Below are 27,840 nucleotides of genomic sequence, written 5' to 3'. Positions count from 1 at the left end.
TATCTAGTATTAAGTATTCTATGTTAATAACTAACTTGAAAGCAAGCTACTGAAAGTTGCTCATAATAAGGACAACTAGAATATAGCTGTGCTCTCTGGAATATTTGGATGAAACATTGACTACTTTACATAGATGTAATCTTTATGAACAAAAGACAAGTATAAAAATAGATTCTCAGTCATCTAGTATGATAATTAAGAGCCTGGAAATCATGAAGAGAAAATTTCTATTCAAAATGCAGAGCATAATAATTCCCATCTATTAGTTCAGTGCCTGGGTGTTAGCTGCTGAAAAATGAAAAACCCAGCAAAGGAGGGAGAAACATCAGTGTTAATCCAGTCAAAGTTGGCCATAGTCTTAGTTGACATTACATTTGCATTTTAAATTTGGGTTTGACTGACACTCCCCAAAATTTACATTTGACCTACACAAATAGCATCCATAACATTAAAATGTACCCTATTAACTTGACAAAGAATAAGTTTCTCATCATATGTTTTGGTATGATTTAATTTTCACAAATATACAACATCATTTCCCCTATCTCAACAGGGAAGGACTATTTCTTTTATATACATAAAAGACCCTAGACATTTTTCCAATTCAAAATATCCAATTGTTTGATTAATTTGACTCTATAGACAACAGAACCAATAAATTATTTTTAAAGAACTGACACAAAATTAATATACAGAAATCTGTTGCTTCCTGTACACTAACAATGAACTATCATAAAGAGAAATTAAGAAAACAACCTCATTTATAATCACACCAAAAAGAATAAAATATCTCAGAATAAATTTAACCAAGAAATTGAAAGACCTATAATCAAAAAGCTAGAAGACATTGATGAAAGAAACTGAAGATGATACAAAAAAATGGAAAAGTATCCTGCACTCATGGATTGGAAGAAATAATATTGTTAAAATGTCCATACTACCAAATGCAATGTATAGATTTAATGCAATACCTATCAAATACCAATGACATTTTTCATGGAACTAGAACAAATAATTTTAAAATATATAGAACCACAAAAGATCCTGAAGAGTCAAAACAATATTGAGAAAAAAGAACGAAGCTGAAGGTATCATGCTCCCTGACTTCAGACTATACTACAAAGCTACGGTAGTCAGAAACAGTATGGTACTGGCACAAAAACAGACACATAGCTGAGTAGAGAGCCCAGAAGTAAACCCACACACATGTGGTCACCTAATCTATGACAAAGGAGGCAAGAACATATAATGGGGAAAAGACAATCTCTTCAACAAATGATGCTGGGAAAACTGGATAGCTACATGTAAAACAATGAGATTAGAACATTTCCTCATAACATATACAAAAATAAACTCAAAATGGAGATTAAAGACTTAAATGTAAGACTAGAAACCATAAAACTAGAAGAAAACATAGGCAGTACACTCTTTGACATAGGTCTTAGCAATATTTTTTAAATATGTCTACTCAGACAAGGCAAACAAATGCAAAAATAAACAAATCAGACCTAATGAAAGTTAAAAGCTTTTGCACAGTGAATCAAACAATAGACAAAAGGAAAAGACAGACTACTGAATGGGAGAAGATATTTGCAAATGATATGTCTGGTAAGGGGTGACTATCCAAAATAAAGAACACATACAATTCAATATAAAAAAATTAAAAATGGACAGAGCACCTGAATAGACATTTCTCCATAGAAGACACACAGCTGGCCAACAGGCACATGAAAATATGCTCAACCTTGCTAATCAGGGAAATGCAAATCAAAACCACCATGAGAGATCATCTCACAACTGTCAGAATGGCTATCATCAAAAAGACAACACATAAATACCCTACCACACTGGTGGTGGGAGTGTAAATTGGTTCAGCCACTATGGGAAACAGCATGGAGTTTCCACAAAAAATTAAAAATAGAACTACCATATGATCCAGCAATCCCACTTCTGATTATATATCTGAAGAAAACAAAAACACTGATTCAAAAAGATGTATGCATCCCAATGTTCATTATAGCATTATTTACAATTGCCAAGATGTGAAAGCAACTCAACTGCCCACTAACAGATGAATGGATAAAGAAGATGTGGTGTATATATACAATGGCATATTACTCAGCCATAAAAATGAATGAAATTCTGACATTTTCAGCAATGTGGATGGACCTAGAGAATATTATGCTTAATGAAATAAGTCATACAGAGAAGGACAAATACAGTGTATTTTTCAGTTACATGTGGAATCTAAAAAATAAAGCATACAAATGAATAGAACAAAACAGAAATAGACTTACAGATACAGAGAATAAACTAGTGGTTACCAGCGGGGAGAGGAGGAGGAGCAAATTAGGGGAAGGGGTTTAAGAGGTACAAACTATTACATATAAAATAAATAAGATACAAGGATGTAATGTACAGCACAGGAAATAGAGCCAATATTTTATAACTTTAAGTGGAGTATAATCTATGAAAATAGAGAATCAATGTTGTACACCTGAAGCTAATATAATATTGTAAACCAACTATACTTCAATTTAAAAAATTATTCATCCCGAGAACTTTTGGACATAACTGAGTTTCCTGCAGCTAGAGGCACTTAAACAGCATAACGTTACATAGTAAGTAGATCAGGTATAAAAGGTATTCCTTTTCCAGTTTTCTTTTATTTCTACTGATTATATCAAGGGTTAAGTTTCAGTATGGAACAAGTATGTCATCACCATCTTTGAGATATGAGCTAATGTTCCTTCGTAACAAAGAAAACAGACCTCAGGATAAGCAGGTAACAGTATCTACTGGAATTTAATAATGTTGTTTTGCTTAGATTTGCATTTATTTTTTATAATTGTCACCTATTATGGCAAGTGACGCTATTCTGGTTTCCCATTTGTAACAAAAATATAAACTTCCCTTTAGATAACTTTAAGTTGAGAAAGTAAGTCAAATTAAAGAAATCGATATTTGGAAAATAGTAATATAGATGGTACTCAGATACAGCCAAATTTGTGCCATGGTAATCTATAAGTGACAAAGGTTAGGGAAATAGAGCTAAAATAATTAATATGTGTAAAAAGTGTTTATTCATTCATTGATTCCATGTTAATTACTGTTAATACTTTCATCCATTCAGTATAGAAATTCCTAAATTTTCAACTCTGTTGTCAGAGAACTAGTCTGTTATTTAACCTAAAGAATATCTTATCAAATAATTTATACAATCTAGTTAGTATTAAAAGACAGAACAAGAGGATTTTTAATAGTGTTAACTTGAAACAGCTTCATGGTTATTTGTTTTATAGGAGTTTGGAGGTACATCAAATACTGCTGTATGACCACAATATGAACCTAGAAGTTCACATTTTAGGAGTACAATATAGGCAAGATCATATTCTAATACAGCCACTTAGCACTCTAAAATAATAGTTCTCACCCTTTGTTCTGCCATAGCACATGGAAAATGATGTTCACATACTAGATATAGTCCTGGGAGCATACCCAGGTTTTGACAAAATTCTCTCATCTCTGACAATTTTTTTCCAGAGCACTTAGGCAATACAGGACTATAGCTATTTGTTATACATAATGGAAAGAATACTGATTTGCAGAGAAGGTGATCTAAGTGGATGGGGCTGGTACCAGTTGTTTATGATTTGATAAAGCAACCAATAGTCCAATTTTACCCGCAACATTTTAAAAAGTATGACTTTTATAATATGCAGAAAAACCATTTTGCATTAAGATGAAGAAAAAAATTTTTTTGTTTTACTGGAAAGTGGAATAACTTGTAAGTAGTAACCCAAATTTCCTCATATGCATTACTGTGTTCTACAAGATTAGTTGAAACTAATCACTCCTTTATAGGTAAACTTTAGCATTCACTGACAACACTTAAAATGCTATAGTACATTCTGTTTTAAATTTAAAATATATGAATCAGTAAATTTTTAAAAAGTAGATAGTATAACAAACTGTAGGTCTAAGAAATATAATATATTACATGTTAACTGTGCTAAATAGTTTGTTTAAACATCCAGAGATCTGATCAATTTTGCTGACATAAAGTCAAGTCTTAAACTAGCTAACTCAACATACCCTTTAGGAAAAATAATTCTTATTATGAATCACAACTGAACTGCAAATTGCTTACATATGTATGTATTCTGCTATCACTATTATAAAATCAATCAATGACAATTATTTTAACTTCATGATTATGTTATGAACTTACCTTATGCCAAAATAGCAGGAGTAGAGCATGGTCAGCATGACAGCTTTAGATATGTTAATAACAAAGCTATCTGTTTTTTGCATCTATGCTGATCGTGACAGATTGGCCCCAAACTGTCAATAACTCTTCCAAAGCAAATTTAATAAATGTGGAGACATGGACTAATATTACAGTAAATCAATTCACATCTCCTTTGTTCACTATACCTATTAACTCTACAAAAGAATGTGAATTAAGGAAGCCAAAGTGAAAATAACATTAAGCAATAATTCCAAATTAACCAAAGTAGTAAAATAGAACTTTATACTCGAGTCATACACATATGTTAAAAGCACAGTCACTAAGTTTTTTTCCTGAATTGTCCAGGTTTAGTTAAAAACTTTACTATTACTGTTGAACTTTGGTCCTCTTTAATAGAAATTAGAAATATTAAGGAATACACTCTTTTTTCTCAAACAATTACTATAAACTTTTATGTTTTAAGAATCCATAATTTTTACATTATTAGAGAAATAATGTGATATAACGCTGCTTTAATCAAATACAAATAACTAAAATTATCTGTGTCAGAGTAACGGAGATAGAATAAAAGATATGCTTACTCATATCATATAGGTGTAGAGCTTATAGAAATATGTATGTAAAACAAGGTTACTATTTTTTGTTAGTAGGTATGCACTGTAAGCATCAAAATTCAACTGGCTAACATTCCTACCAAGCAAAAATACAAATTTTAGTAAAACAGCCTATATATTTCATCAAATAAGTGAATACAGAAAGCATTTTGATACTGTTAACATGCCAAGCTAATAATGATGGACAAATAAAACAAGATTCTCTGGCTGACTATACTAAAGTTACCTTTAGTACCTGACTGTACTAAAGTTACCTGTAACTAAAGTTAACTAAAGTTACTGTACTAAAGTAACTAAAGTTACTGTACTAAAGTTACTGTACTAAAGTTACTAGTTACTGTACTAAGGTTATCACAGCGGGAAGGCTATGGGACTGCCACCCCATCACTAACTCGGCCTCTAGCTCCTTAACCTGGGCCCTGAGCATGAGGGGTGGCACTTTCAGAAGCAGGTAAAGAGGCAGCAAAGCTGAAGAAATAAAAGGGGGAAATATATGAAACTGTAATATGAATTGCACTGAATTTCAGGGAGGCGTGTATGATGTTATTGCTGCCAACACTAAATTACCTGGCCTTGGTCTTGATCCTATTCCACCAGTGAAGTCTCTGAAAACAGAATTAGAAGGAGTTATTCAACTTGGATTTGACTAACATTTACTGAAAGCTTATACCCCGCTATGGTTTACATAGGAAAATATAGGTTTATTTTTCCTCCAGACGCCCTCAAGAGTTTAATAAAGATAGAAAATAGACATATGTGAACCCAGAGCAGAACTGACATTCTATGACCAAATGGAAGAACCTTGTCCTATCACAGTTGTTTATAAGCTCTAAGAATAATTACGAGCCTAAATCTTAGTACAGTACCTTGAATGATTTTGTTACTTTTAAAATCAAAATACTTATTTTGTATTAAAAAGAAAAACCATTTAAAATTTTTTATGTAGTATTTTCCATGCTTTACTCCTGCTGTCTTAAAGAAGAAACTATAACTCTTCCTATGAAATGAGATGATTTTTGCATTTAAGAGGACTATATTTTTCCTTAAGTTCTCAGTGCTATTAACATTACTTGTTTGCCCTACCCTAAAATTCTGGATTTCCTGAACATTTTGCAAGTTGGCCTCCATGGCTTCCACCTAGTGGAAGGGTCATTAGACCCTACTAAGGACAGCCATAAATAACCTTCAAGCTTGTTTTTTCTAGTGTAATCTAAAGTCAATTTCTTAATAGTTTTTAAAATGAAATAAGAAACATCTGTGCCCTGACAAATGATAAAAACCATACTTAAATTTAATACAATGCAACAAAAGTACATCAAACATGTTCACATATGGCACATGTGTGTATATTGAGTTGGAATGAACATAGGGACTCAAATACAAATAAACATGATTGATAATTTTCTTACCCCAACCCTTTCATTTTAATCACAGAAGTTTTAATACATACATGAAACACATACCTAAGTTATGAAGCATAACAAATTTGGCACTCAGCTACCCACCACTCGATTACTATAATAATACCAAAATCTGTGCATCCAACTGTGAGTTCCTTCCCTATCCATTCCCATCCTTCTAATCCCCTACCAAACCAGCCCTCTCTTGATTCTATTTACATTTTGTGTCTCATTCCCAGCCCATATTTCCAGAGCCTTGAAAATTAAATGAAACTCGCCAGCTTTGCATAGGTAATACATTCTCCCAACACCTGGAATAAGGTGGCACGTTTAAATAAAGAAAAGGGATGCCCCCTTCTCTCAAATTTTCAAAGAGGGGCATAATCTCAGCAGTGCCCATATGCGTGTGGCAGAAGCTTCAGCACTGGGCTGAGGAGCAACTCATATCCTGGCATGAAGGCTATATATCAGGAAGGGCAAGTGCATAGCCCTGCCCCTTAGCCTTCTGGACAAGTCCAGCACTGTCCAACAGAAATACAATGCAAACTACACATTAATATTTAAATGAAATTTAAAATTCAGTTCCTCAGTCAAACTAGCTACAGTTCAACGGCTCGAGTCACATGTTGCCAGTGGCCCCCGTACGTGACATTGCATTCCAGATGCTTTTGTAGAAGATGTTAGTCATTGTCTTCATAAACATTATGACTGAGGCTTACAGACATGCCACACAGCTGCACAATACTTCATGGACCCCACTACCTTAAACGTTGAGGAGACACGGCTTTGGAAAGATCCCCAGTGATCTCCTTACTTGCTGCAAGTAATAAATACTTCCTTCTCCTGATCTTTGTCTTGGTTGTGTCTTTTGACTTGACACCCACTAAAAGGAGAACACGGTTTGCAGGTGACAAATTTTGATGACTCTGATGGGACCTCTCACCTAACCCCTTTGTGTTACTCCAGCTCCCAAGAGGCAACGCAGTGGGCTGCAGCCGTTTACCCGGGTGAATTTGTCTATGTTGCTGGGGGATCTAAGGGGAAGGGCATAGGGAAATCCCTCTTGGTGCCTGATTTTTCAGGTCTATGCACCTCAACTTGCTGAATGGGCTCAGAAGCTGCTCTGGACTTCTTGATCTGGAGAGTCCCTTTGGAGAGGTGAGAGATGTTTATCCCACAAATCAGCTTCAGGGTTCTGTCCCCATCTCAACGGGGGAGAAGAAATGACTCAAGAACTGCACAGTTAATCTGGTCTGGCCAGGTTGGCTCTGAGAGTCCAAGGGATTGCAAGACATTCCTCTCTTCTCCAGTCTTAGAGGTCAGGTCAGAGTCTGAGGGACTGTGAGACACCCCCATGTTGCTCGAAGAGTCTAAGGGATTGTGAGACAAAGAAGTTGATTTGTGCCATTCTTTGGCCATTGAATAAAGCTTGTGCTATTACAGTCTCAGCACTGGTTTTGTTATTGGCTGTGCGAATCTGAGCCACAAAGAACCTCCCTGGGGTCTTGGGGGGCTAGGGGCCTCGGCCTGAACTAGGACACTGGTGTGGCTCCAGGTGACCAATTTGGTAACAAATCCAGCCAGAGGGCTCTCTGACTCAAGGCCAACAGGTGGCCAGCCAAAAGAACAGAGTGATTTAGCCCTTGCCCTTGACCTCTGAGTCAATGAGCCCTACTGGAATAAGTCTGAGATCTGAAAACAGCCAAGCATCTGATCTGGGAGCACTCATCTGGAAAGACAAACCCTCCCAAATATCCTTGATTGGGATGCCTTTCATGGGTCAGGGTAGTGTCCTGGGGATGCCCAACACAGGGTCACTGGCTTTACCTGGCCAGAAATGCCAGGTGAGTGAGGAGCTGGACAAACTCTGTTCTAGTAGAGGGCTAAGTGAGTGAGGAGTTGGGCTGGACAAAGTCCTCTGGAGGCCACCGCACAGGAAGATCACCTCTTTGTTTCTTGTGTCTTTAGTTTAAATTTCTGTCATTGGTTTGTTTCAAGTCTTCATCAGTGAATTTGGAAGGATCTTGGTTTTATGTGGTTTTGTTTGTCCAACTGCTCTTGTGAGTCTCTGCCACAATTGTGGGCACAGGTCAAGCACTGAAGACCCATCAGTGTGCTCACCACTTGGAGAGTCCCATGAAAGTATAAGTTGGTCATGGATCAGGGCAGAGTGGCTCTAGTTTCCCTGCTGACCTGAAGCATGCGTCCGTGCAACCAGGAACATGTAAATCATCCATAGTCACAATCCCTGAAGCACTCTCACCTTCAGGATATAATCAGGAGGCCAAGAGCATGTCTTTAGTGTTAATCTGTCTCTCATCTTGATCAGTTAGCTTGGATCTGTGTATATGTCTTTTTCGGGTCCACCCCTCCCTGTCATTCCCCACCATTGGTCTCCGGAAGCCTCTCTCAGAGACAAGAACCCCTAAGAAATATGGTTCTAGGCTAAGCTCAGGAAATTCAGTTTTGGTTCCCCAGGAGATCTGAGGACCCACAAGTAGCTCAGAATCTTTGGGTCCTTGTCATTGAGTTGTCGAGAACTCAAACTGGGTCATCTGAGACTCGAGCTGAGTCACCTGGGGACAGGTAAATAGATCTTTAAGACTCCAAGTCAGTCTCACCTTGAGATGTAAATGTTCTATGAGGGCTCTCAGAAACACTTATCTAGACCACCTGTAATTACTGAGACTGAGAGGGAGAAGGGGAAAGAGAACTTAAAAAAATTTTTTAACTTATTCCAACCATTATAAACCAGTGTGTTTTATATTATAATACCTGGTTCATAACTAAGTTTAAAATGGGGCTAGGAGATCTCTGGTTCCATCTGTCTTTATATAAAAAGTAACTTGTAGATGAGCTGTATTTAATTGGCCTAAAGAAAAGTAAGTGCTTACAAGTTAAATATTTCTAAATATAAAGAAAACTGGCCAAAATAAATTTCAGGGTCATGTGATCTAGGACTAATCCTTAATGAGCAAAAACAAGCTTGTTTGTTCGTTTAATTAATATAGACATGTCTTTAGAGTCATCAGTATTAAGAATAATACTTTCATTATACTGAGAGTCAAATTTGTCAGCAAGGAAAAGAACTTGGTATAATGAAATCTTAAATAAATTAAATGTACATGAGATAAGAGGTTTCTTTAGTTGAACTTAAAAAAATTGCGTTTTGGGAATGTTTATCTAAAATAGTCTCTCCTGATTTTGGCAACTTGAAAATTTAGTTTTACTATATTAAATTAAATGATAGGAATTATTGACCATCCAGGTTATTTCAAATAAAATAAAACACTGGAACACTACTTGCTAAACAGGTCTAAGTTTATCTACTTTTGTCTTCTTATGAGGGGAAACTAAAGATGTTTGGGTTTCTTAAAGACATGTATGTAGCACATTGAGGCAAGAAATTCTGCTATGAGAAGACCTTCAAGATGGCAGAGGAATAAGACATGGAGATCACCTTCTTCCCCACAAATACATCAAAAATACACGTACACATGGAACAACTCCTACAGAACACCTACTGAACGCTGGCAGAAGACCTTAGACTTCCCTAAAGGCAAGAAAATCCCCACATACCTGGGTAGGGCAAAAGAGAAAAGAAAAAACAGAGACAAAAGAATAGGGATGGGACCTGTGCCTCTGAGAGGGAGCTGTGAAAGAAAAAACGTTCCCACACACTAGGAAGCCCATTCACTGGTGGGGACGAGGGGTGGGCAGTGGGGAAGATTTGGAGCCACACCACAGAGGAGAGTGCAGCAACAGGGGTGCAGACAGCAAAGTGGAGAGATTCCCACACAGAGGATCACTGCCGACCAGCACTCATTAGCCTGAGATGTTTGTCTGCTCACCCACCGGGGTGAGTGGGGCCTGAGAGCTGAAGCTCGGGCTTTGGCAATCAGACCACAAGGAGAGGACGGGGGTTGGCTGCGTGAAGACAGCGTGAAGGGGGTTAGTGCACCAAAGCTAGCCGGGAGGGAGTCCGGGAAAAAGTCTGGACCTGCTGGAGATGCAAGAGACCATTGTTTTGGGGTGCGCAAGGTGAGGGGATTCCTACTCTGTGTGCCCATAGATGACAAAGCACTGCATAAGTGAACTCCAGAGGTGGGCATGAGCTGTAGCTCTCAGCTCAGACCCCAGAGACATGTATTGATCGCTACTGCTGTCACTGCTGCCACCAAGAATCCTGTGTGCAAATGCAGGTCACTACACACACTCCCAACACCCCCAGAGCCTGTGCAGCATACCACTGCCAGGGCCCCGTGATCCAGGGACAATTTCCCCAGGAGAACCCATGGCATGCCTCAGGCTGTTGCAATGTCATGCTGGCCTCTGCCACCACAGGCTTGCCCTGCATTCCAATTATGACTACAGCACCCCTCCCTCTCCCTGGCCTGAATGAGCAAGAGAGCCCTAATCAGCCACTGCTTTAACACCCTCCTGTCAGGAACAGATGTCTGAGGGTGGCCTAAATGCAGAGGTGGGGTCAAAACTAAAGCTGAACCCCAGGAGCTGTGTGAACAAAGAAGATAAAGGGAAATTTTTCCATGCAGCCTCAGGAGCAGTGGATTAAATCCCCACAATCAACTTGATAAACACTGCATCTGTGGAATACTGGAATAGACAATGAATGTTTCCAAAATTGAGGTGGTGGACATTGGGAGCAACTGTAAACTTGGGGTTTGCATTATGCATCTGATTTTTTTTATCTTAGTTTAGTTTTTAGTGCTTGCTATCATTGGTGGATTTGTTTAGTGGTTTGGTTGCTCTCTTCCTTTTTTAAAATATATTTTTTATTATTATTTTTTTTCTCCTTTTTTCTCTTCTTCTGAGTGTGTGTGTGTATGGTTCTTTGTGTGATGTTTTCTGTTTTGGTTTGTTTTACCATTTGTCCTAGGGTTCTCTCTGTTCGTTTTTTGATGTTGTTTGATTGTTTTCTTTTTATGAGTGTGTGTGTTTTTTTCTTTGAGTGATTTTGTCTGTTTAGTTTTGCTTTTACCATTTGGCTTGGGGTTCTATCTGTTCAGGTTTTTTTTTTCTTCCTTTTCTTCTGAGCCGTGTGGCTGGCAGGGTCTCGGTGCTCCAGCCAGCTGTTGGGCCTGAGCCTCCAAGGTGAGACAGCCAAGTCCAGGACATTGGACCACCAGAGACCTCCCAGACCTATGTAATATCACTTGGTGAGAGCTCTCCCAGAGATGTCCATCTCAACACAAAGACCCAGCTCCACCCAATGACCAGCAATCTCCAGTGCTGGATGCCCCATGCAAAACAATGAGCAAGACAGGAACACAACCCCACCCATCAGCAGAGAGGCAGCCTAAAGTCATATTAAGTTCACAGACACCCCAAAACACACTACCAGACGTGGCCCTTCCCACCAGAAGGACAAGATCCAGCCTCACCCACAGGTACCAGTCCCCTCCACCAGGAAGCCTACACAAGCCACTGAACCAGCCTCACCCACTGTGGGCAGACACCCAAATTAACGGGAGCTACGAACTGCAGCCTGTGAAAAGGAAACCCCAAACACAGTAAGTTAAACAAAATGAGAAGACAGAGAAATATGCAGCAGATAAGGAGCAAGGTAAAAAGCCACCAAACCAAAAAAATGAAGAAGGAATAGGCAGTCTACCTGAAAAAGAATTCAGAGTAATGATAGTAAAGATGATCCAAAATCTTGGAAATAGAATGGAGAAAATACAAGAAACGTTTAACAAGGACCTAGAAGAGCTAAAGAGGAAACAAGCAATGATCAACAACACAATAAATGAAATTAAAAACACTCTAGAAGGAATCAATAGCAGAATAACTGAGGCAGAGAAACAGATAAGTGACCTGGAAGATAGAATAGTGGAAATAACTGCTGCAGAGCAGAATAAAGAAAAAAGAATGAAAAGAATTGAGGACAGTCTCAGAGACCTCTGAGACAACATTAAATGGACCAATATTTGGATTATAGGGGTCCCACAGGAAGAAGAGAAAAAGAAAGTGTCTGAGAAAATATTTGAAGAGATTAGAGTCGAAAACTTCCTTAACATGGGAAAGGAAATAGTCAATCAAGTCCAGGAAGCACAGGATAAATCCAAGGAGAAACATACCAAGACACATATTAATGAAATTATCAACAATTAAATGCAAAGAAAAAATATTAAAAGCACAAGGGAAAAGCAACAAATAACATACAAGGGAATCCCCATAAGGGTAACAGTTGATATTTCAAAAACTCTGAAGGATCTTTGCAGAAAGATCAAAGCTGATCTTTGCAAAAACTCTGCAAGCCAGAAGGGGGTGGCAGGACATATTTAAAGTGATTAGAGGGAAAAACTTACAACCAAGATTACTCCACGAGCAAGGATCTCATTCAGATTCGTTGGAGAAATTAAAACCTTTACAAACAAGCAAAGGTTGAGAGAATTCAGCATAACAACAAATGTTAAAGTAACTTCTCTAGGCAGAAAACACAACAGAGGGAAAAGACCTACAAAAAAACTGAACACAGCTAAATAGGAACATACATATCGAAAATTACCTTAAATGTGAATGGATTTAATGCTCTGCCCAAAAGACACAGACTGGCTGAATGGGTATAGAAACCAGACCCGTATATATGCTGTCTACGAGAGACCCACTTCAGAGCTAGGGACACATATAGACTGAAAGTGAAGGGATGGAAAAAGATATTCCATGCAAATGGAAATCAAAAGAAAGGGGAAGTAGCAATACTCATATCAGACAAAGTGACTTTAAAATAAAGAGTATTACAAGAGACAAAGAATGACAGTACATAATGATCAAGGGATCAATCCAAGAGGAAGATATAACAATTGTAAATATTTATGCACCCAACATAAGAACACCTCAATACATAAGAAAAATGCTAACAGCCATAAGAGGGGAAATTGACAGTAACACAACCATAGTAGGGGAATTTAACACCCCACATTTACCAATGGACAGCTCATCCAAAATGAAAATAAATAAGGAAACACAAGCTTTAAATGATACATTAGATCAGATGGACTTAATTGATATTTATAGGACACTCCATCCAAAAACAACAGAATACACTTCTCAAGTGCACATGGAACACTCTGCAGGATAGATAATATCTTGGGTCACAAATCAAAGCCTTGGTAAAGTTAAGAAAATTGAAATCATACCAAGCATGTTTTCTGACCACAATGCAATGAGACTAGATATCAATTACAGGAAAAAAAACTACAAAAAATACAAACACATGGAGGCTAAACAGTACACTACTAAGTAACCAAGAGATAGCTGAAGAAATCAAAGAGGAAATCAAAAATACCTAGAAACAAATGGCAATGAAAATACGACAACCCAAAACCTATAGGATGCAGCCAAAGCAGTTCTAAGAGAGAAGTTTATAGCAATACGATCCTACTTCAAGAAACAAGAAACATCTCAAACAACCTAAACTTACACCTACAGTAATTAGAGAAAGAAGAAAAAAGACCCAGGGGGAGCAGAAGGAAAGAAATCATAAAGATTAGATCAGAAATAAATGAAAAAGAAATGAAGGAAACAACAGCAAAGATCAATAAAGCTGGTTCTTTGAGAAGATAAACAAAATTGATAAACCTTTAGTGACACTCATCAAAAAGAGGGGGGAGAAGACTCAGATCAACAGAATTAGAAATGAAAAAGGAGAAGTAACAACTGACACTGCACAAATACAGAGGATCATGAGAGACTACTACAAGCAACTATATGCCAATAAAATGGACAACCTGGAAGAAATGGACAAATTCTTAGAAAAGTACAATCTTCCAACTGAACCAGGAAGAAATAGAAAATATGAACAGACCAACCACAAGCACTGAAATTGAAACTGTGATTAAAAATCTTCCAACAAACAAAAGCCCAGGACCAGATGGCTTCACAGGTGAATTCTATCAAATATTTAGAGAAGAGCTAACACCTATCCTTCTCAAACTCTTCCAAAATATAGCAGTATTTGGGAGTATAGAGGAATACTCCCAAACTCATTCTACGAGGCCACCATCACCCTGATACCAAAACCGGACAAAGATGTCACAAAAAAAGAAAACTACAGGCCAATATCACTGATGAACATAGGTGCAAAAATCCACAACAAAATACTAGCAAACACAATCCAGCAGCACATTAAAAGGATCATACACCATGATCAAGTGGGGTTTATCCCAGGAATGCAAGGATTCTTCATATGTGCAAAACAAACAATGTGATACACCATATTATCAAATTGAAGGATAAAAAAGCATATGATCATCTCAACAGATGCAGAAAAAGCTTGTGACAAAATTCAACACCTATTTATGATAAAAATTTTCCAGAAAGTGGGCATAGAGGGAACCTACTTCAACATAATAAAGGCCATAAATGACAAACCCACAGCCAGCATCATTCTCAATAGTGAAAAACTGAAACCATTTCCTCTAAGATCAGGAACAGGACAAGGTTGCCCACTCTCACCATTATTACTCAACATAGTTTTGGAAGTTTTAGCCACAGCAATCAGAGAATAAAAAGAAAGAAAAGGAATCTAAATCAAAAAGAAGAAGTAAAGCTTTCACTGTTTGCAGATGACATGATACTATACATGGAGAATCCAAAAGATGCTACCAGAAAAGTACTAGAGCTAATCAATGAATTTGGTAAAGTAGCAGGATACAAACTTAATGCAGAGAAATCTCTTGCATTCTTATACACTAATGATGAAAAATATGAAAGAGAAATTAAGGAAACACTCCCATTTATCATTGCAACAAAAAGAATAAAATATCTAGGAATAAACTTACCTAAGGAAACAAAAGACTTGCATGCAGAAAACTATATGACACTGATGGAAGAAATTAAAGATGATAGAAACAGATGGAGAGATATACCATGTTCTTGGATTGGAAGAATCAACATTGCGAAAATGACTATACTACCCAAACAATCTACAGATTCAATGCAATCCCTATCAAACTACCAATGGCATTTTTCACAGAACTAGAACAAATAATTTCACAATTTGTATGGAAACACAAAAGACCTCTAAGAGCCAAAACAATTTTCAGAAAGAAAACTGGAGCTGGAAGAATTAAGCTCCCTGACTTCAGACTATACTACAAAGCTACTGTATGCAAGACAGTATGGTATTGGCACAAAAACAGAAATATAGATCAATAGAACAGGATAGACAGCCCAGAGATAAACCCTCACACCTATGGTCATCTTATCTTTGATAAAGGAGGCAAGAATATACAATGGAAAAAAGACAGCCTCTTCAATAAGTGGTGCTGGGAAAACTGGACAGCTACATGTTAAAGAATAAAATTAGAGCACTTCCTTACACCATACACAAAAATAAACTCAAGAGGGATTAAAGATCTAAAGGTAAGGAGAGACAGAATAAAACTCTTAAGAGGAAAACATAGGCAGAACACTCTATGACATAAATCACAGAAAGATCCTTTTTGACTCACCTCCTAGAGAAATGGAAATAAAAATAAGCAAATGGGACTTAATGAAATGTAAAAGTTTTGCACAGTAAAGGAAACCATAAAAAAGACTAAAAGACAACACTCAGAATGGGAGAAATATTTCCAACAAAGCAACTGACAAAGGAATAATCTCGAAAATATACAAGCAGCTAATGCAGGTCACTATAAAAAAAACAAAGAACCCAATCAAAAAATGGTCAGAAGACCTAAATAGGCATTTCTCCAAAGAAGATATACAGATTGCCAACAAACACATGAAAGGATGCTCAACATCACTAATCATTAGAGAAATGCAAGTAAAAACCCCAATGAGGTATCACCCCACAGCAGTCAGAACAGCCATCATCAAAAAAATCTACAAACAGTAAATGCTGTATAGGGTGTGGAGAAAAGGGAACCCTGTTGCATTGTTGGTGGGCATGTAAATTGATACAGCCACTATAGAGAACAGTATGGAGGTTCCTTAAAAAACTAAAAATAGAACTACCATACGACCCAGCAATCCCACTACTGGGCATATTCCCTGAGAAAACCATAATTCAAAGAGTCATGTACCACAATGTTCATTGCAGCTCTATTTACAATAGCCAGGACATGGAAGCAACCTAAGAGTCCACTGACAGATGAATGGATAAAGAAGATGTGGCACATATATACAAAGGAATATTACTCAGCCATAAAGAGAAACAAAATTGAGTTATTTATAGTCAGGTGGATGGGTGTAGAGTTTGTCATACAGAGTGAAGTAAGTCAGAAAAGGAAAAACATTTAAATACCATATGCTAACACACATATATATGGAATTAAAAAAATGGGTCTGATGAACCTAGGGGCAGGACAGGAATAATTACACAGATGTAGAGAATGGACTTGAGGACACGGGGTGGGGGGGAAAGGTAAGCTGGGACGAAGTGGGAGAGTAGCATTGACATATAAACATTACCAAATGTAAAATAGATAGCTAGTGGGAAGCAGCTGCATAGCACAGGGAGATCAGCTTGGTGCTTTGTGACCACCTAGAGGGGTTGGATAGGGAGGGTGGGAAGGAGGCACAAGAGGGAGGGGATATGGGGATATAAATATACATATAACTGATTCAGTTTGTTATACAGCAGAAACTAATACAACATTGTAAAGCAATTATACTCCAATAAAGATGTTAAAAAAAAGAAATTCTGCTATGAGAAAATGTATGATTCTAGAGGTTATAGAATATATTCATAAATTTTCCAATTAGGAAATGCTGTTTGACAAACAGTTCACAATTACTTGCTTCTTTGCTTTTGCTAGAGATTAAGGTTTTTAAGGGTTAAAATTATAATATATGTAATTAAATCTATTAAAATAATAAGGGAAACATTTCAGTATGCCAGTTAAATAGACGTGTGTTTTAGTAAAGGAAGGTATGAGGAATGGAACTGCATTTTGTTAGGAAAGTAAAAGGGTAGTTTTATTCTATAGCTGGTTATTTCTGAATAGAAAAGAAAGTAAGGGACAAAATAATATAGATACAGAAAGCTGTAGAAGGTTTACTTGAAAAGGAACACTGGAAAAAGAGTTTTGTACATGGTCAGGATTTTCCAAGATTGGATTAAATTTATTTAGGTAAATGAATTTTGTTATTAAGAGTAGGCTGGTGCAGGACTGGATTTTGTGTCTCTCTGTGTAAAGAGAAATAAGTTTTCTTGGAATGCTACATTTGATAACAGATTGTGTAAGTTTCTTTGCCTTTAAGTATCTGTGTTTGCTTTTGGAATCTTTTGTCACTTTGGTAAAATGAATAAGTATTGTTTCACAGTGACCAACGATTCTATTTGACCAAGTCTTTTGAAACTTTTTGATATTTTTGACAAACTTCCCAGTGTCAAATTCTAATTAAAGTTCTTTTGACCTCCAGCTAACTTTAAGATTCTTCAGAGGGCCCCTAAGGCATCTCAGAGAAAAATATTAAACTAATTAGGATTATTTGGTATATGTCAAATTACAAGGAAAGTAATTATCACAGAGTGATAAGCTTTCCAAAGTTATACCCTATGGGTAAATGTCATTAATATAAATATCATAGAAATTATATAAAGTTCCTAAAATGTGAATATGTCCTGGTGTAATGTTATCAGTCATAATTATAGTTAGAGCCAAGTTTCTTTGTCAGTTGCATTATGGTCAGGTGTTTAACCATGCTTTTTAAGTCTTTTGTCATTCATAGACACTTACTTTATTCTGGTGTTTTTACAAAAATACTTCATTTCAAGATGATTCATAGAAAAGACATTTTTTGACAAGTACAGGTTTCTGATAACTTTCAGATCCTACTGCTGAAATGGGTAAATAAATTAAAGAATCCTAATGGAAACGCTGATAGCATCATAAAACTGTTAACAAAAGGGATTAGTTACATATGACTGAGTGAACTGGTAAATATGGTTCTAATTTTTTCGGTTTTTGTCAGAATTATTACTGGTTTTAATCTGTGTTTTCCAGATATAAGGAAACCCTTTCTCTCAAGCTAGTTATGACTTACAGCAATTTGGTAAATTACACTTCTGTAAGTGGAATTGAAACATTTATCTTCTCTCTCTACCTGATCCCCCAGAAATTGGTAACTTATAGGTTCCCAGTAGCTTTATCCAGTAAACAAGGAAGGTCACCTACTTACTGGTGATATTTTTGGACCCTCAAAAAGGGAAGAATTCACCCAAATCTGCAAGGCAAAGTCTGTGAAAAGTCCTTGGCATGGCTTTCCTGGCCCTGAGAAGATTTTTTTATTTTTAAAGTTCAGTCTGAGACTCCTTATGTAAGTAATTAGGCAAAGTTTACTGAAATAAGACTTAATTTGCAAACAAATTAATCTTAATTTGGCTATATTTGGTAAAAATGAGGGTAATTTTAGAGAGAAAAAGATGATGTCTCAGTGGATATTAAATTCTAGTTTTGTTAACTGAGGTTTGTATTTACTGTCTAAGACTCAACTCCCAGATAGCTTCTTGTCATTATGCTACACAATTGTAAAGTTTAAATGAATTATTAAAAATATATTCTGTTTCTTTTTAATATTATTTTTTAAATTAATTAAGTTATTTATTTATTATTTTTGGCTGCTCCAGGTCTTAGTTGCAGCATGTGGGATCTTTGTTGTAGCATACGGCATCTTTTGTTTCACTGCGCAGGATATTCATTGTGGTGCACGGGCTTCTCTCTAGTTGTGGTGTGCAGGTATTCACTCTCTAGTTGTGGTGCATGGGCTCCAGTGCACATGGGCTTTGCAGTTTGCAGCATGCGGGCTCTCTAGTTGAGGTACGCGGGCTCAGTAGTTGTGGCCTGTGGGCTTAGTTGTCCCATGGCATGCGGGATCTTAGTTCCCCAACCAGGGATCGAACCCAAGTCCCCTGCATTGGAAGCAGGATTCTTTACCACTAGACCACAGGGAAGTCCCCTAAGTTTGTTTCTGAAGCTTATCACAGCAATCTGTTTTTAGAAGAAGATCAGATGCCCCACGACTTGGGATGAGGCCCTATGTTTCTCCATTAGCATCCCTCTGAGCTTGTTCATGATATCTGATTAGTTTCCCCCCAATGTGGATAACAAAGCAAATATCTACGTATTAACAAAAAGGAGGCCCAGCACCAAGGGACATCATGCACCCAAGGTTGGCAGAAACCACCCTGGCACCAAAGGACAAATATTTTGGTTTATTGAAAGATTTGTAATCAAAAGGGGAAGTGATGGAAAAATTTTCATTTTGAGGTATGGGGAAGTCATTCTGGCTTATACATGGTTTAACTTAAACTTTACTGACTAGAGAGGCCTGTTTTGTGGCCTATCAAACATGCATCATACATTTACTTTGGCCATTAAGGAGGGGAATGCATTTAGAACTCAAAAATAGAGGACCTCACCACTCACAGGAGGCCTTAATGAAATTTACTCAGCAAGAATTAAAACGATAATAATCAGGCTGTCAATCTATGATGAAAAAGGTGGCCGTATGAAGTGGTTCTTGATATTTTAACAGCCTAGCAAGGAGGCACTTATGGTATAATATACATTGAATGCTGTTTTTTTATACCTGAAGAGTCTTCTAATATGACTCACCCTACACATATATGAAAAATCAAACCTCTGTGAATAATCCCCTTCCCAGATTAGGGAAAATATCAGAAAAATAATTTGGTTTGGGGGGCTCTTGGCGCGAGTCTCTGCTACTGAGGTTGCAAGGTCATTGTTAATTGTCTCTCCTGCTGTGCCTCTCCTACACCTGTTAGAATAATGCTGTCCAAGTGAGGTTCATGCACTACTTCGATGGATCCCCAAATTTATTTAGCTCTAGAAGCAAGAGAGAGTTTCACTCCTCTAACTATGGAGACTACAATGCACATTCTCCATAGGAAGCAATTACAGAAGATGTGCCTTCAGCCCTGTACCCTCAAGATTGATGAGTGAAATATCTCAAAGGGGGATTTTGTAAGCAGATAGGGTAGGGGCTTCTCAGAGAAAGAGAACTAGGCATGGCTTTCTTGACAGAAAAGAATCCATTTTTGGCCTAAGACATTTTGTGATCTAAGCCTGGCCACAATGCTTGTCCTTGAACAGGTCTCAGTAATTAATGATCTTAAGGGAACAAAAGAATGCAGCAGAGACACATCATTGTTATCAGGCAAGTAACAGTAGCAAAGAGGATATATCAGTTGGAAAGACTTCCAGTTTTGTTTCAATGGTAAAGACTGGCTTGAAGTGTTCAACCAGTAGATCAACTGGAACATAAGGAATGATGATGTTGACTTTTTCTGACCCTCATAACTTCAATCAACTAAAACCTGGACTCTGTAAAACCCAAGCCCCTATATGAAATATCCCCAATTTTGCTGTTCAGTGAGACACTGCTTTGGGAAACATCCCTAGTGTCCTCCTTACTTGCTGCAAGTAATAAATCCTTCTTCTTCCAGAAAAAAAAAAACGAATAAAAATGTAGCTTGTGGAAGTATTTTATTCATAAGTTTGTGGGTGATCTTGATAGCTGGTGACCATGAACATGCTGAGTTAACTAGATGACCATTCCAGTGGTCCTGAAAATCCAAAATTTCAAACATTTTTACGTATTAAAAAATGTGTGATCGGGGGACAAGGGGAAGATGGTGGAAGAGTAAGATGGGGAGATCACCTTCCTCCCCACAGATACAACAGAAAAACATCTACACATGGAAAAACTCCTACAGAACACCTACTGAATGCTGGCAGAAGACCTCAGACCTCCCAAAAGGCAAGAAAGTCCCCATGTACCTGGGTAGGGCAAAAGAAAAAAGAATAAACAGAGAAAAAAGGATAGGGATGGGACCTGCACCAGTGGGAGGGAGCTGTGAAGGAGGAAAGGTTTCCACACATTAAGAAGCCCCTTCACGGGCAGAGACTGTGGGTGGCGGAGGGGGAAACGTTTGGAGCTGCAGAGGGGAGCACAGCAAAGGGGTGCAGAGGGCAAAGCGGAGAGATTCCCACACAGAGGATTGGTGCTGACTGGCACTCACCAGCCCGAGAGGCTTGTCTGCTCACACACCGGGGTGGGCGGGACTGGGAGCTGAGGCTCAGACTTTGGTCAGATGGCGGGAGAGGACTGGGGTTGGCGGCGTGAACACAGACTTCAGGGGGTTAGTGCACCATGGCTAGCCGGGAGGGAGTCTGGGGAAAAGTCTGGACCTGCTAAAGAGGCAAGAGACGTTTTCTTCCCTCTTTGTTTCCTGGTGCACGAGGAGAAGGGATTAAGAGTGCTGCTTAAAGGAGCTCCAGAGAGTGGCGCGAGCTGCGGCTAAAAGCACGGACACCAGGGACGGGCATGAGATGCTAAGGCTGCTGCTGCCACCACCAAGAAGCCTGTGTGTGAGCACAGGTCACTATCCACACCCTCCTTCCGGGGAGACTGTGCAGCCCGCCGTTGCCAGGGTCCCGGGATCCAGGGACAACTTCCCCGGGAGAACGCACGGCACACCTCAGGCTGGTGCAACGTCATGCCGGTCTCTGCCACCGCAGACTTGCCCCACACTCTGTACCCGTCCCTTTCCCGCAGCCTGAGTGAGCAAGAGCCCCCGACTCAGCGGCTCCTTTAACCCCGTTCTGTCTGAGCGAAGAACAGACGCCCTCCAGTGACCTACACAGAGGCGGGGCCAAATGCAAAGCAGAGCCCTGGGAGCTGTGAGAAAAAGAAGAGAAAGGGAAATCTCTCCCAGCAGCCTCAGCAGCAGCGGATTAAAGCTCCACAATCAACTTGATGTACACTGCATCTGTGGAATACCTGAATAGACAAGGAATCACCCCAAATTGCGGAGGTGGACTTTGAGAGCAAGATTTATTATTTTTTCCCCTTTTCCTATTTTTGTGATTGTGTATGTGTATGCTTATGTGTGTGATTTTGTTTGTATAGCTTTGCTTCAACCATTTGTCCTAGGGTTCTATCCATCCATTTTTTGTTTGTTTGTTTTTCTTAATAATTATTTCTTATTTTAATAACTTTATTTTATCTTAGTTTATTTTATTTTATCTTCTTTCTTTCTTTCCTTCCCTGCCACCTTCCTTCCTTCCTTCCTCCCTGCCTTGCTTCTTTCTTTCCTTCCTTCCTTCTCTTTCTTTCTTTCTTTCTTCCTTCCTTCCTTTCTTTCTTTCTTTCTTTCTTTCTTTCTTTCTTTCTTTCTTTCTTTCTTTCTTTCTTTCTTTCTTTCTTTCTTTCTTTCTTTCTTTCTTTCTTTCTTTCTACTTTTTCTCCCTTTAATTCTAAGCCATGTGGATGAAAGGCTCCTGGTGCTGCAGCCAGGAGTCAGTGCTGTGCCTTTGAGGTGGGAGAGCCAATTTCAGGACACTTGTCCACAAGATACCTCCCAGCACCACATAATATCAAATGGCAAAAATCTCCCAGAGATCTCTATCTCAACACCAGCACCCATCTTCACTCATCGGCCAGCAAGCTACAGTGCTGGTACGCTATGCCAAACAACTAGTAAGACAAGAACACAACCCCACCATTAGCAAGGAGGCTGCCTAAAATCATAATAAGTCCACAGACACCCCAAAACATACCACCAGGCGTGGACTGCCAACCAGAAAGACAAGATCCAGCCTCATCCACCAGAATACAGGCACTACTCCCCTCCACCAGGTAGCCTACACAACCCACTGAACCATTTTAGCCACTGGAGACAGGCAGCAAAAACAATGGGAACTACGAACATGCAGCCTGCAAAAAGGAGACCCCAAACAGTAAGATAAGCAAAATGAGAAGACAGAAAAACACACAGCAGATGAAGGAGCAAGATAAAAACCCACCAGACCTAACAAATGAAGAAGAAATAGGAAGTCTACCTTAAAAAGAATTCAGAATAATGACAGTAAAGATGATCCAAAATCTTGGAAATAGAATAGACAAAATGCAAGAAACATTTAACAAGGACCTAGAAGAACTAAAGATGAAACAAGCAATGATGAACAACACAATAATTGAAATTAAAAATACTCTAGATGGGATCAATAGCAGAATAACTGAGGCAGAAGAATGGATAAGTGACCTGGAAGATAAAGTAGTGGAAATAACTACTGCAGAGCAGAATAAAGAAAAAAGAATGAAAAGAACTGAGGACAGTCTCAGAGACCTCTGGGACAACATTAAATGCACCAACATTCGAATTATAGGGGTCACAGAAGAAGAGAAAAAGAAAGGGACTGAGAACATATTTGAAGAGATTACAGTTGAAAAATTCCCTAATATGGGAAAGGAAATAGTTAATCAAGTCCAGGAAGCCCAGAGAGTCCCATAGAGGATAAATCCAAAGAGAAACATGCCAAGACACATATTAATCAAACTGTCAAAAATTAAATACAAAGAAAACATATTAAAAGCAGCAAGGGAAAAACAACAAATAATACACAAGGAAATCCCAATAAGATTAACAGCTGATCTTTCAGCAGAAACTCTGCAAACCAGAATGGACTGGCAGGACATATTTAAAGCGATGAAGGAGAAATAAGAGCAACCAAGATTACTCTACCCAACAAGGATCTCATTCAGATTTGATGGAGAAATTAAAACCTTTACCGACAAGCAAAAGCTGAGAGAGTTCAGCACCACCAAACCAGCTTTACAATAAATGCCAAAGGAACTTCTCTAGTCAAGAAACACAAGAGAAGTAAAAGACCTACAATAACAAACCTAAAACAATTAAGAAAATGGGAATAGGAACATACATATCGATAATGACCTTAAATGTAAATGGACTAAATGCTCCCACCAAAAGACACAGACTGGCTGAATGGATACAAAAACAAGACCCATATATTTGCTGTCTACAAGAGACCCACTACAGACCTAGAGACACAACAGACTGAAAGTAAAGGCACGGAAAAAGATATTCCATGCAAATGGAGACCAAAAGAAAGCTGGAGTAGCAATTCTCATTTCAGACAAAATAGAATTTAAAATAAAGACTATTAGAAGAGACAAAGAAGGACACTACATAATGATCAAGGGATAGATCCAAGAAGAAGATATAACAGTTGTAAGTATTTATGCACCCAACATAGAAGCACCTCAATACATAAGGCAAATACTAACAGCCATAAAAGGGGAAATCGACAGTAACACATTCATAGTAGGGGACTTTAATACCCCACTTTCACCAATGGATAGATCATCCAAAATGAAATTAAATAAGGAAATACAAGCTTTAAATTATACATTAAACAAGATGGACTTAATTGATATTTATAGGAAATTCCATCCAAAAACAACAGAATACACATTTTCCTAAAGTGCTGATGGAACATTCTCCAGGATAGATCATATCTTCGGTCAAAATTAACCCTTGGTAAATGTAAGAAAATTGAAACTGTATCAAGTATCTTTTCCGACCACAACACTATGAGACTAGATATCAATTACAGGAAAAGATCTGTACAAAATACAAACACATGGAGGCTAAACAATACACTACTTAATAACGAAGTGATCACTGAAGAAATCAAAGAGGAAATCAAAAAATACCTAGAAACAAATGACAATGGAGACACGACGACCCAAAACCTATGGGATGCAGCAAAAGCAGTTCTAAGAGGGAAGTTTATAGCAATACAATCCTACCTTAAGAAACAGGAAGCATCTCGAATAAACAACCTAATCTTGCACCGAAAGCAATTAGAGAAAGAAGAACAAAAAAACCCCAAAGTTAGCAGAAGGAAAGAAATCATAAAGATCAGATCAGCAATAAATGAAAAAGAAATGAAGGAAATGATAAACCATTAGCCAGACTCATCAAGAAAAAAAGGGAGAAGATTCAAATCAATAGAATTAGAAATGAAAAGGGAGAAGTAACAAGTGACACCGCAGAAATACAAAAGATCATGAGAGATTACTACAAGCAACTCTATGCCAATAAAATGGACAAACTGGAAGAAATGGACAAATTCTTAGAAATGCACAACCTGCCAACACTGAATCAGGAAGAAATAGAAAATATGAACAGACCAACCACAAGCACTGAAATTGAAACTGTGATTAGGAAGAATCAACATTGTGAAAATGACTCTACTACCCAAAGCAATCTACAGATTCAATGCAGTCCCTATCAAACTACCAATGGCATTTTTCACAGAACTAGAACAAAAAATTTCACAATTTGTATGGAAACACAAAAGACCCTGAATAGCCAAAGAAATCTTGAGAACGAAAAATGGAGATGGAGGAATCAGGCTCCCTGACTTCAGACTATACTACAAAGCTACAGTAATCAAGACAGTATGGTACTGGCACAGAAACAGAAAGATAGATCAATGGAACAGGATAGAAAGCCCAGAGATAAACCCATGCACATATGGTCACCTTACCTTTGATAAAGGAGGCAGGAATGTACAGTGGAGAAAGGTCAGCCTCTTCCATAAGTGGTGCTGGGAAAACTGGACAGCTACATATAAAAGTATGAGATTAGATCACTCCCTAACACCATACACAAAAGTAAGCTCAAAATGGAGTAAAGACCTAAATGTAATGCCAGAAACTATCAAACTCTTAGAGGAAAACATAGGCAGGACACTCTATGACATAGATCACAGCAAGGTCCTTTTTGACCCACCTCCTAAAGAAATGGAAATAAAAACAAAAATAAACAATTGGGACCTAATGAAACTTCAAAGCTCTTGCACAGCAAAGGAAACCATAAACAAGACCAAAAGACAACCCTCAGAATGGGAGAAAATATTTGCCTATGAAGCAACTGACAAAGGATTAATCTCATAAATTTATAAGCAGCACATGCAGCTCAATAACAAAAAAACAAACAACCCAATCCAAAAGTGGGCAGAAGACCTAAATAGACATTTCTCCAAAGAAGGTATACAGACTGCCAACAACACATGAAAGAATGCTCAACATCATTAATCATTAGAGAAATGCAAATCAAAACTACAACGAGATATCACCTCACACCAGTCAGAATGGCCATCATCAAAAAATCTGGAAACAATAAATGCTGGAGAGGGTGTGGAGACAAGGGAACACTCTTGCATTGCTGGTGGGAATGTGACTTGGTACAGCCACTATGGAGAACAGTATGGAGGTTCCTTAAAAAACTACAAATAGTACCACCATATGACCCAGCAATCCCACTACTGGGCATGTACCCTGAGAAAACCATAATTGAAAAAGAGTCATGTACCAAAATGTCCATTGCAGCTCTGTTTACAATAGCCCAGAGATGGAAACAACCTAAGTGTCCATCATCGGATGAATGGATAAAGAAAATGTGGCACATATATACAATGGTATATTACTCAGCCATGAAAAGAAATGAAATTGAGCTATTTGTAATGAGGTGGATGGACCTAGAGTCTGTCATACAGAGTGAAGTAAGTCAGAAAGAGAAAGACAAATACCGTATTCTAACACATATATATGGAATTTAAGGAAAAAAATGTCATGAAGCACCTAGGGGTAAGACAGGAATAAAGACACAGACCTACTAGAGAATGGACTTGAGGATGTGGGGAGGGGGAAGGGTAAGTTGTGACAAGGTGAGAGAGTGGCATGGACATATATACACTACCAAATGTAAAATAGATAGCTAGTGGGAAGCAGCTGAATAGCATAGGGATATCATCTAGGTGCTTTGTGACCACCTAGAGGGTGGGATAGGGAGGGTGGGAGGGAGGGAGACGCAAGAGGGAAGTGATATGGGAACATATGTATATGTATAAGTGATTCACTTTGTTATAAAGCAGAAACTAACACACCATTGTACAGCAATTATACTCCAATAAAGATGTTAAAAAAATGTGTGATCAAGATGGCAGAGCTCACCTCCTCCCATGAACACGTCAAAAATACATCTACATGTGGAACAATTCCCACTGTAAATTAAATAGAAACTGGCAGATGGAGTCTGCTACAACCAAATATACACACAAATCACATAGGAAGGGAGGAGAAATGATTGAGCCAGGACCTGTGCCCCTGGGAGGGGACTCAGAGGAAAAGGAGATTGCATAGGTGGGCAACCACCCTGTGGAGTGAGTGGGTTTAGCCACACACTGGGTATGTCAGCCCTGGGATTTCTACACAGAGGAAACAAGTCTTGTTTGCTGGTGGAGGTCCAGTGCAAAAATTAGAAGAGCTGGGAGAAGCAGGTGCTGGTAAGCTCCTGAGGAGTGCATGCTCTGGCCTCACTTACTACACAAAACAGCATGGCACCGGATCTAGGGTGGCCAGGACCAGGAAAAAGACTTGACCTTGAGACACGTAGGCAACCTGGTCCCAGGGTGGAGCACAGGAGTGGCAGCAGTGGCTATTACTGGTGCTTGCTCAAGCAGCATCCCAGAAGTTTCCCAGAGTCTGATGGGGGCTGCTCTACCACAGCTAACCTCCGACACACACCAAGAGTCCATATAAATCTCTGCTAGCCCAGTGGAGTGGCTCCACAAATGTCGGGGGGTTGGGTGGTGGCAGAGGCAGGGGGAAGTGATTGGCCATGAGAGAAAAAAGGGGCTTGAACCTGAGTCTGCATCTGAGTGTAGCTGCAGATGCTATACAGGCAGTGAATTAGACCTCTGTCAATGTA

General features: G+C 38.5%; 1 protein-coding gene across 2 annotated transcripts in view; it reads right to left on the bottom strand.

Moving 5' to 3' along the window:
- Positions 1-27,840, bottom strand: part of NEK10 (NIMA related kinase 10) — a 313,705-nt gene that overhangs the window by 55,947 nt on the left and 229,918 nt on the right. For both annotated transcript variants that reach the window (XM_060307961.1, XM_060307962.1), the window contains one exon: positions 5,434-5,471. In XM_060307961.1, the coding sequence (XP_060163944.1) occupies positions 5,434-5,471 (38 nt within the window). The remainder of the gene's footprint in view (positions 1-5,433; positions 5,472-27,840) is intronic.

The sequence above is a fragment of the Globicephala melas genome, chromosome 11, assembly GCF_963455315.2.
Source record: "Globicephala melas chromosome 11, mGloMel1.2, whole genome shotgun sequence".
Taxonomy (NCBI): domain Eukaryota; kingdom Metazoa; phylum Chordata; class Mammalia; order Artiodactyla; family Delphinidae; genus Globicephala; species Globicephala melas.
Note: the sequence above shows the minus strand (reverse complement) of the source record. Positions and strands in the feature narration are given on the sequence as shown.